This window comes from Xenopus tropicalis, chromosome 3 (genome assembly GCF_000004195.4).
Source record: "Xenopus tropicalis strain Nigerian chromosome 3, UCB_Xtro_10.0, whole genome shotgun sequence".
Classification (NCBI taxonomy): Eukaryota; Metazoa; Chordata; class Amphibia; order Anura; family Pipidae; genus Xenopus; species Xenopus tropicalis.
Window position 1 is genome coordinate 86999781 of NC_030679.2, and position 11991 is coordinate 87011771.

At 41.4% G+C, this 11991-nt stretch overlaps 1 protein-coding gene across 1 annotated transcript in view; it reads left to right on the plus strand.

Moving 5' to 3' along the window:
- ube2h (ubiquitin conjugating enzyme E2 H) overlaps positions 1-11991 on the plus strand; it is a 35938-nt gene that overhangs the window by 22478 nt on the left and 1469 nt on the right. Inside the window, 4 exon segments of the mRNA NM_001004909.1 lie at positions 2125-2199; positions 7329-7368; positions 8416-8468; positions 11766-11894. Coding sequence (NP_001004909.1) covers positions 2125-2199; positions 7329-7368; positions 8416-8468; positions 11766-11894 — 297 coding nt within the window.

The following is an 11991-nucleotide window of genomic DNA, read 5'->3' on the forward strand; positions in this document are numbered from 1 at the left end:
CGCTGACGTCACGTGCGCACCCGGAAGTATTCAGCACACCGGTATGGGGGTATGTAGAAAATTCATATCGGTTTCAAAAAAAAAAACGGTGATCGGTTTTTACCGGTATACCGCCCAGCACTATAATAAACTGACTGCACTAGCAAATAGTTTCAGCATCTCTATAGTAGTAATGATATAGGTCTTTACAGTTATCGCAGGAGCTCCTCATCTTGGATTCTGTTAGAACTGTCTGGGACAGTGTGTCTCTGAGCAGCTGTTGGGAAGCTAAGCTTAGGGGTCATTACATATTATAAAGCGCAAAAAAAACCTATAAGGCTAATGCCAGATGAGGCATAGAGCGGATATTTTCGGCAAGCGGAAAATAGCTTGTTGAAAATTCCGCCCTACGCCTCCTACATGTGCCTGCACCTGAATGAATGAAATACGCTCAGGTGCAGGCACATGTAGCCGATATACACATAAAAACGCGAGACTTTGCATTCTCTCACGTTTTTACGTGTATATCGGCTACATGTGCCTGCACCCAAGTGCTTGCCGAGAATATCCGCCCCCTACGACTCGTCTGGCATTAGCCTAAGCTGATGCTACAGGTCTGATTATTCTGATGCTAACTGCACTGGTTTCAGAGCTGCCATGTTATGTGAATCCAGATGAATTACTAATTAGCCTTATACTGTTACATTTATATTCTGTATATACAGTATATTGTGCGTCGCTCCCTAAGCTCAGAAACCGACAGCAGCACAGCATGTGCTGGGACTCAGCAGAAAAGAAGATGGGGAGCTACTGGGGCATCTTTGGAGGCACAGATCTTCCCTTCTAAAGGGCCGTGGTTGCCTTGGGCTGGTACAGAAGTCCAAAACATAATGTACAACGTTTCTAGCATATTTCTTTAGTTAAGTTTTAGTTCTCCTTTAAATAGTTCAGCGTAAAAATTAAACTGGGTAAAATAGATACACAAAATAAAAACTGTATTCAATATAGTTAGTTAAGCAAAAAATGTGATCTATAAAGGCTGGAGTAAACAGATGACTAACACAATGGCCAGAACACTATTTCCTGCTTACAGCTCTCTCTAAGGTGTTAGCAGTCAGTAACCAATCAGTGACTTGAGGGGGGCCATTTGGGAGTTTGCATTTGAATCTGACCTGCCTGCTCACTAACTAGCTAAACAGTTATATCCCATGTGGCCCCCCTAAAGTTACAGACTAACTGAAGAAGTTAGAGAGCTTTAAGGGCAGTGGCAGACGGGAAGATTAGTCGCCTCGCGACAACTAATCGCCCCGAAATGCCATCCCACTGCCAAGAATGTAAATCGCTGGTGGGATGGCATACGCGTCGCTACAATTTGCTGAAGTTGCCTTGAAAGGAAAGATCGGGCAACTTCGGCAAATCATAGCGACGCGTATGCCAATCCCACTGGCGATTTACATTCTTGTCGGTGGGATGGCATTCGCAAAAATGAAGATTTGTCATGGGGCGATTAATCTCCACGTCTGCCACTGCCCTAAAGAGGAAGTAGAGTTCTGGCTGTTACATTAGACATCCCCTCACTCCAGCCTTTATAGATGATATATTTGACTAACTATATTAGAAATATTTTTTTATTTTGCGCAGTCTATCTATATTACCCAGTTTCATTTTTACACTGAACTGATTCTTTAAGCCTAAGAAGCGGCAGATAGACACCCTTCACTGCTTTGGTAGTACAGGTATGGGATCCTTTATCCAGAAACCCGTTATCCAGAAAACACAGAATTACGAAAACACCATCTCCCATAGACTCCAATTTAATCTGATAATTTAGATTTTTAAAATTGATTTCCTTTTTCCCTGTCATAATAAAACAGTACCTTGTATCCCAACTAACCTATAATTAATCCTTATTGGATGCAAAACAGTCCTTTTGGGTTTATTTAGTGTTTTATCAATTTTTTTTTGTCTCCTGTTTTAGTAACTCACAGCAGCAAATCAGCCCTAGTTTTGATTTAATCTAGAGAGGAAGGGACTAGATCTAAAGTATTTAGATGAGAATTGTTTTCAGTAAGTTTAATTGTTTAGCAAATGCATATCTCTTTTATTGTATCTGTATACTGACTCTGATTTTCAACAACTTTTCAGCACCATATGAAGGTGGAGTGTGGAAAGTTAGAGTGGACCTTCCTGACAAATATCCCTTCAAATCTCCTTCTATAGGTAATCGGATGATTTGCATTGCTTCCTTCTTATTCAACTGATAAAATAACAAACTTAAAGGAGACATATCTTTAAAAATTTAAGAATCTAACTGTGAATTATACTCTTTTAGATATAGAAGGATTGTGCTTAAAAAAAAAAGTTGTGTTTCAGACTTATTTAATGAGAAATGCCACCGAAACCCCACTAGTCCTGCCCATCTCTTCCACTTCATGCTGGCTGAATTTTTTGGATGTGCAGGGGGGCCGGCGGCACTCGGTACACTGCACTGTAGCATAGGGACCAATCAGCAGCTAGGCTGACCTGATAGGGAACTGAAGCCTATTTTTGCTTGTGTGAGTGCAGGGCTGTGATTGGCTATCCCCCTCCTATTGTGCTTCTGGCAGGGGCCGTTAGGTCACCCCCCTCCCTCGTTTGAATTACAGACCGGAACCTAAGAGGATCTTTAGGGAGCTCCAATAAAGGGGCCATTAAGTATTAATTTTTCGACCAAATTGAAACCAGCACTGTATATTATTCCTAGTTGCGTACAAAATTAGGGGTTTATTCCATTTATCCAATATGTCTCCTTTAACTCTCTTACTGCCAACAACGTGTCTCATACGTGCTTACTAAAATAGCCTCTAACTGCCAAGCACGTGTGAAATATGTTTCACATTTAGCAGGCTCATACTGCATCTGTGGCTTTAGCCACTCCCACCCAGCATCAGCCCGCTCTCGAAACAGCTCGGCAACAAGGACAGGCTGCTCATTAACCTTTCCACCACCTGGATTTGTGCCCCCATGCTTCCAAACAGCAGATACATTATGAGTACGTATCTACTGTTTGGAAAGAGGAATGCCGCATCTGATCTCCTCCCTGCACTGCACCCACCACATACCTTCATCCCCTAGGCCAGGGGTCCCCAACCGCCGGTCGGCGGACCAGTGGCGGGGTGCTTTCTAGTGGGCCGCCTCAGTTCCCAGCTGCGGTAAAATGCGGCGTAAGCGAAGCACTACCTGAAGAGAGGCACGTATAAAAGCATTGGGTTGATGAACGTGACGCTCATGTAGAGGCTCGGAGGAAAGCGTTGCACGTAGAAAGGTGTAGATGAACGAGCAAATGTAGAGATTCCTCTACATGTACATTTACACCAAAACTTAATTTTTATTGTAAAAAAACATCAAAATCACTACAATCAATACACTTTTGATATATTTTTTTCTTTTTTTGCATATTTACCCCAAAAATTTGGTTACACATTAAGAATAATTAAAAAATAAAGTATGTATGTTAAGCTGGCCATACACACACCGATAATATCGTAAGAAACCTCGTTTCGTACGATATTCGATGCGTGTATGGCAAGTCGACCGATATCGCAGGAGGCTGCTGATATCGGTCGACTCTCCGATTGGGCGGGTTAAAAGATTTTGATTGGGCGTTATAGAAGGCACCTGATCAAAATCTGCCGTCAGGGCTGAATCAGCAGAAGGAGGTAGAAATCCTATTGTTTCTACCTCCTTATCTGCCGTTTCAGCCCTGAAGGTTAGTGGCGGGTTGTACGATCTTTCGTGCGACCGATGGTCCACTTTGGAAAAACAATATATAATAACCCTTGTTTCATAAAGGTTTTCCTGTCGAAAAAGCTTAACAAATGTAATGAGTGCAAAATGCTTCAAAATTGCTTGGCAATACATGTTCCGTTTACAAAAAAATCTGCTGGCAGTGAAAGGGTTAAATGATGTGGTTAGAAAATGTGTACACTTAGGGGCTTATTTATTATGCTGTGTAAAACTAATTCGCCGAAAAAACGGAGTAAAAATCTGTGTAAAATAAATGGAAAAGATCGCCATCTGAACGCGGGATATTACGCCGGATATTACGCCATTATTTCCCATAAGTTCCGGTGGAAGAAAAAACTGTAAAACAATTACGCCGATTTTACGCCGTTTTTACACGGCGAAGCCTGGCGAATATTCTCACCGTTTCTTAAACAGCATAATAAATATGCCCCTTTGTGTACATGCACTGCATACAACTGATCAAGTTATAGTAAGATCACTAACCTTTGTTTAAAAGACATACATTGTTAAGTTGCCAGTAAAACTATCATTTTGTAATCTACAATATCCACATTCTCAGAAAATGAGTGTTGTGCTGGTTGTTGTTCCCCAGATCTGCAGCGTCCCAGCAATGAGAAGCATAGAAAATTTGGTAATAGCAAAACAAGATTATAGAGTAACATTATTGCAGTTTTTTGTGGGTTTCAGGCTCCCAGGCCTAGGGGTTTTCTTTGCTTTCAGACATACCTTTCAGGTCCGGTGTACTGTGCAGGCACCCAGCTTGAATTTGTGCAGCAGGGGAAATAATGGAAGTACCGAGCCCTGCAAACAAGTACCCGTGGGCCAGTTTGCTTTTTTTTTAAAAAATTTTTTAAAGGACATGTCAACCCCCAGCCAAAAATTTTAGCACTGAAAAGCCTCACAGCACTCTTTAAATACCTGCCACTCCGGTCCCTCAAAAGCAACCAGTGAAGCTTCAGCGATTCCTTGATGTTTCTCCCTCTGCAGAGCTGTGTAACTCCCTCTCCCCCCTCCCTTCAGAATCTCCTTGTCTGCCTGGCGTAGTGCATATGCCCAGTTCCAAGCCGTTTTTATTGAACATGCGCACATGTGTAGTTTGCGCGTTTTAATAAAGCTTATCCAAAAAAAAAAAGCTTCAAGAGGTCAGGCAGCAGGGGCTATGAGCACATGAGCATTTGAAACATATACGCGCGCTCGATGATGTCACCCCGGGAAAATGGCCGGCGGGTGACATGCGAACCTGAGAAGAGAAGAATGCGGTGGTGCAGGCTGTAGCAGAAGATTGAGGGAGCGGAACATGTGCGGTTAAGGTTGGGGTAAGGTACCCTATCCATTAGTACTAAAACTAAAATTAGTGTTGACATCTCTTTTAAAAAAAAAAAAAAAAAAAAAGCTGAGTTGGCTAGACAAAACTGCAATTTTATTAGCACAACCAGTGTTTTTTAATTTTTGTTCACATTTAATATTTCAAATTCTCTAAAATTAATCTAATATTGAGCATTAAGAATCCTGACCCCTTGTTCTCTGATACCAAGTTGAAATGGGAAAAATTCCAAAAACACATTATTGGTTAGAGCTGTTGATATTTCTGACACTTAAAATATTTTTGGATAGTGTAATAACACTAGCATTCATTTTTTTTGTACCAACTGCACTTAAATTTAATTAAAGGAGAAGGCACCCCCAAGTGACTTTTTAATCGCTTACCTTCTACCCCAGGCTGGTGCCCCTGTACAGAGAGAACAGCACCAGCTTGGGGTAGCTGCAGCGATTCCTCCTTCCGTCTTCTGTCACGCGTGCATGCGCAGTAGAGTGAAAAGCCGAACTTTGAACAGAGAAGTCGGCTTTTCACTCTCCTGCGCATCCGTTTGTCCGGGACAGTTGGCTGCAGCGCGAGTAGGAAGCGCTCTCGACAGGTACCCCGGGCTGGTGCTGTTTTTTCCTAACAGGGGCACCAGCCAGGGGTACAAGGTAAGTGATTTAAGTCACTTGGGGGTGCCTAATATTTTGGCACCCCCAAGTGACTTAGCCTTTCCTTGTCCTTTAAAGTCAGGTATAGCTGGGTATGCATTTTTGTGCCAATATCTGCCCAGGAGAGAGTACAAGCAAGTGGGACCTTTGCTCTAGATGATAAGATTTACTTTGGGCAATCTGAGGGTTTGAAAAATTATTTTATACAATATTCTAAAGAACATGTTTTCTATGATTGTCACTTAAAAATGCTAATTTTGCTTATATAGCATAAATATGTTCTGTATACACATCTGTGTTTGAAGGATGCTTGCCTCAGATTTTATTTTTACATTATAACAGAAATGTATAATTTTAATTTACTTTAAAGGAGATGGAAAGGTAAAAACTAAGTAAGCTTTATCAGAAAGGGCTATGTAAATACAGCCATAAGCACTCACAGAAACGCTGCACTGAGTCCTCTATCAAAAGAAACAGGATTTCTTGTCTCCATTTTTGTAAACATGTTGGGGTGTGTAACTTCCTCTCTCAGAAAAATCCTTAATTCCAATGGCCAGAGTCTGCTCGGTTCTCTTGCTCCCCCTCCCATAAGAATGCTAAGAACTCCCTCCCCCTCCCTTAGGAATGTGGGATCTGAGCTGTAAGGGCTAGATTGCAAACAGGAAGCTATTTAAAATGGCAGCTGCTGTCTTAGGGCTCTGTCACACGCCCGCGACAAATCTCCCTGTTCGCAGGCAACTAACCTCCCCGAGTTGCCATCAGTTGCCATCCCACCGGCGAACGTGTAAGTTGCCGGTGGGATGGCACACACGGCGGCGCGATTTCGGCAAGTCGCCGAAAATGCCTCGTGAGGCAACTTCAGTGATTTGCCAAAATCGCCTGCGCAGCGTGTACCATCCCACCGGCGACTTACATGTTCGCCGGTGGGATGGTAGTTCGGGGAGATTAGTCGTCTGTGACAAGGGAGATTTGTCACGGGCGACTAATCTCCCCGTGTGCCAGAGCCCTTAAGTAAACAGAGAAAGCTTCTAGAGCTCTTTACTCAGGTATGATAATTGCTTTCTGCAGAATAAATATATTGTTTTATGTGGCACTAATGTGGCGAATCTTTTGGCAGTAAAATGCCAAAATGACTTCCTTCTCCTTTTATACAGACAGCATGCAGTACAGGCGGCCAGGCTTAGTTAATTGTTCCAAAACCATATTATTACATTAAAAATAATGAAAAGGCTACATATTTTTAAATTGATTTATATTGTATTTTGCAAAGTTGCTTGAAACTATGCTTACTTTTCAAAAAAGCTTAAATTGTGTTTAGGTGAAGTTCCCCTTTAAGTTTTTAGTTGAGCTGTTTCCATGACTAGAGGAGAGCTGATTTTTGCAGCACTGTTTCTGTAGTTAGTCAAGTGGAGAAAGGAATACCAAGGTAAAGACAGTTACTGCTTTCAGTAGCAATTACATTATCTACAATCATTACACATTCCTAATAGAAACATGTTAGATTATTATAATAGTCTTTCATTATACAAAGATTAAGATGGAAATTTGCTTATTTTTTGTTTTCATTTAACTACTGCTTATCTTGTTTTTAGGATTCATGAACAAAATTTTTCATCCAAATATTGATGAAGCGTAAGTATTTTAAACACATAAATGTAGTTTAATCCCCGCCTAAAAGCATTAACTGTCTGAGCTGATTTTGCCCCAATTTACAGATGCAAGCATATAATAAAGCACCAGTTATTAAGGAAAAAGTGTAAGCCTTTTATCATGAAAGCCCCTAAAAAGAATAACATACCTTTCTCCCTCCATTGAGTCTCATATAGATTCTGTATCACAAGCATCTCAACTTCTGCTCTATCAGCTACTTCCTAGAGAGAGGAGAGCTCAGCAAAAGAGGGTGTGAAGCTTCACGCTAGACTAGGAAGTAGCTGAGAGAGCTGCAGTTGAGCTGCTTGTGGTACAGAATCTACATGAGACTGAGGTCAGTGAGAAAGGTATTATTCTTTGCACTATTTAAAGTATTTTTAGAGAGAATAAAAAGGTTTACTTATTCTTTAAGTGATTACACTAATATGCCCCTGGAACATATTTATAAGAATAGGTGCAAGGGAGCTGTACACTTTTCACCTGGCCTTGAGTAGATGTAGAGTTACCACTGAGCTAGCATGCTGTGCTGCATGTTTTGTCATGCAATTGCATTCACTTAAAATGTACATGAGCTTTATGAAAATAAGAAACTTTCTAAATACAGGTAGGGAACCTGTTATTCAGAATGCTCAGACCTAAAGTCTGTTCCATATGCTCCTGCTCTCCCCTCTGTGCCTTGCGTGCATGCATGCCTGCTCTCCCCTCTGTGCCTTGCATGCATGCGTGCCTGCTCTCCCCTCTGTGCCTAGCATGCATGCGTGCCTGCTCTCCCCTCTGTGCCTTGCATGCCTGCGTGCCTGCTCTCCCCTCTGTGCCTAGCATGCATGCGTGCCTGCTCTCCCCTCTGTGCTTTGCATGCATGCGTGCCTGCTCTCCCCTCTGTGCCTTGCATGCGTGCCTGCTCTCCCCTCTGGCACTGTTGCAATATTTATTTCCATTTGAGAATATCAGCGTATCTTTGACTTCAGCAGAGTACACTGTCAATATCATTTAGTAGCTTTCATTTTAATGTGTTCTTACCATGTGTAGGTCAGGTACAGTGTGTCTAGATGTCATCAATCAAACCTGGACAGCTCTGTATGGTGAGTGTTTAAATGTATTGCTCTGGAGCTTATATCTTAAGCTATAAAGGAAATAAGTGTTGAACATATAACACAAATATCAGTTAAAGGGACTGTTACTGGATTTCTCAGTGTTAACAGTTTAAATTTTAACAGTGTAAAAGTAGTCATTAGTTAAGTCACCTTAAGTTAACAGTTATTTTTTTGCTTTAATTAGTTTCCATTCTATATTATCTGGATTGTGGTGCCTCATTATGTAATACTTTCATATACTTCATACATAAAATGGCTAAAGTTTGTGTACAGTGCACCATAATTACAGAATATATTATAATTAGGTATTAAAAAAAAATAGATGTTAAGACACTTATGTGGCACTGTAAGTCTTAAGGTTGCCTACTTCAGGCAACCCATAACAACCAATTAAATGTTTTTCAGACTGCTGACTAGTTAATGCTACCAGCTGATTGGTTGCTGTGGTTTGCTAGTCTATAATTAGACTATTATATAGGACAAATTGCCATTAGACTGATAAAAGATGCTGGCTATATCTTTAACTATGCACTTCTAATTGTTATCAGAATATTATAGGTTAATAGATGCATAGATACGATTTTATTAGCTTAGTATGCTTGGTTTATAAAAGGCACCCTTCCAATTATAAGAAGTAATAGACAGGGGAACTCCTTTTCATTTTCCCCTTTGTCGGTGGCACGGTAAGCAAATTCTTGTTCTGCCCTTGTGGAAAACACAATATGTACAAGCCCTTATTCCAGGGGCATATTTAACACACATCTACTTTACTTTAGTGAGTTTCCATGTAATATGCTCACCCCCAACTAGAGATTGATTCTGTAGGCGGTGTTCAATTCCTGACACTTTCTAAATTTGTGGCTGCATCTTCCAGATAGTGTTAAATTTACTATATACCTCCTACTCAGTGAGGGGACACGATTGTCATCCCAATCGTCACACGCTTTGTAGTTGGCTTTCTTATTGTGCTTCTATTGTGGTAGAGAGGCACCCAAGTGTTTATGTGACCAGAGCCATTCTAAGAGACTTTTCCATTTTAATGAGATGACCATACTGTCATGCAGTTTCCTGTGGGCTGTTTTATTTCAGATGATTCCAACCTCTAATTATATGTGTTACATTTCATAAAACAGGGCTGCACCATTTTACAGTGTATATACAGTGCTTTGCTAAAGTATTCACTCCCTTGGCAATTTTCATGTTTTGTTACATTCCAACCTGTTATTTAAATGTTTTGTAATCTTATTTTATATAAAATAGTCTACGTTGGTGACGTGGAATCAAAAAGTATATATAAAAAAGAATTAAAATAAAGAAAACTGAAAATTCCCCCCAAAAAATTCCTGGTGCAACCAATTACCTTCAAAAGTCACATAATTAGTGAAGTCCACCTTTGTGCATTCTAAGTGTCACATGATCTGTCAGTATAAAAACGCCCATTCTGAAAGGCCCCTGAGGCTTCAACACCACTAAGCAAGAGGCATCACACCATGAAGACCAAAGAGCTCTCCAAAGAAGTTGGCGACAAAGTTGTTGAGAAGTACATTTCAGGGTTGGGTTATAAATAAAATATCCAAATCTTTGAGGATCCCCCGGAGCACCATCAAATCCATCATCCTCAATAGGAAAGAACATGGTACCACAACAAATCTGCCAAGAGAGGGCCGCCCACCAAAACTCACAGACCGGGCAAGGAGGGCATTAATCAGAGATGCAGCACAGAGACCAAAGGTAACCCTAAAGGAGTTGCAGAGACTGAAGTATCTGTCCATAGGACCACAATAAGCTGCACACACTGGTCAGATGAGACTAACCTTGAACTTTTTGGTCACCAAGAAAGATGCTATGTTTGGTGCAAACCCAACAAATCCCATCACCCCAACAACATCGCCACAGTGAAACATGGTGGTGGCAGCTTCTTGCTGTGGGGATGTTTTTCAGCAGCAGGAACTGGGAAACTGGTCCCAGTCGAGGGAAAGGTGGATAGTGCTAAATACAGGGATATTCTTGAGCAAAACCTGTGTCAGTCTGCCTGTGATTTGAGACTGGGACGGAGGTTCACCGTCCAGCAGGATAATGACCCAAAACATACTGTTAAAGGATCACTCGAGTGGTTTAAAGGGAAACATTTAAATGTGTTGGAATGGTCTAGTCAAAGCCCAGACCTCAATCCAACTGAGAATCTGTGGTCAGACTTGAAGATTGCTGTTCACAAGCAAAAACCATCCAACTTGAACAAACTAGAGCAGTTTTGCCTTGAGGAATGGGCAAAAATCCCAGTGGCAAGATGTGGCAAGCTCATAGAGACTTATCCAAAGTGACTTGCAGCTGTAATTGCCGCAAAAGGTGGCTCTACAAAGTACTGACTTTGGGGGGGGATGAACAGTTATGCACGTTATGCTTATGGTACATAAGCATGAATAAATAATTCTATTTCAATATTTGCCAACTCCCTTAATAAACTTAAAGGGGAATGTTGAGAACACCCAGTGCCGGCTGCCTGCCCAACTCCTCCCCGAGTGTGCATGCCTTATACTTACTTTGCCATGATTGGGGAAGGGAGGTCAGCTGGGGAGCTGGCAGGGACCGTGTATGGGGTGGTGGGTTTTTTTTACCGGGGTCCCCCCGGCCCAGTCTGACCCTGAGAACACCCTGCAAGCAAATGCACTACTGTGCCAACTTCCTACCTATCTTTACATTTGCTTTGTGTTTTAGTAAGGCCAGCTCTTTGCCAGTCTGCACCTGCTCGGATCCATTTTGTGGCCTGGGAGTGCAAACAATTGGATCAGCCCAATATGGCAAAGCCATAAAACACACCAGTTGTACCAGTACAGGGCAGCATTACATTATATAGTAATTACTTTTATACACTTTCATTTTTTGGTGTTACTGTCCCTTTAACTCAGCCCACCAGAGGAGCAGACTAATAGAGTCCCTGCTCAAGTTAGGGGAAACCATGAGATAGGAAGGTGAGTCACATTCACTGCTCCTAAATCAGGGAGATTCACTCATGCTCATGCACTGGGAGCTCCCTGCTGGTGCAGGCAGCCTAGCGCTGGCTGAGACTCTTTTTTTCAAGAGAAACTGTCGTTTCCCCCCAACTGGAGTGAGGGCTTATCTGATGGGGGAAACAATATAGGGGTGATAGGTGCACTTTAAGGAGATAAAACAAAACAGTACCAAAAAAAATGTTATATTTTCAGTAAAAAGCTTATTTGCAACATAAATATCTAATCCAATTTTTCTGTATACATCTTTCACTTACACGTTTATTTTCACTTACAGATCTTACCAATATATTTGAATCCTTTCTGCCTCAGTTGCTGGCATACCCCAACCCAATAGATCCACTTAATGGAGATGCTGCCGCTATGTATCTTCACCGACCAGAAGAATACAAACAAAAAATAAAAGGTATGAGAGGGTAAATGTTATCTGGGACAAGTTTTGCTATCCACAGCAAAGTGTCTGATGGTACAAAAAAAAAAAAATGAAGATCATTTGCAAATTT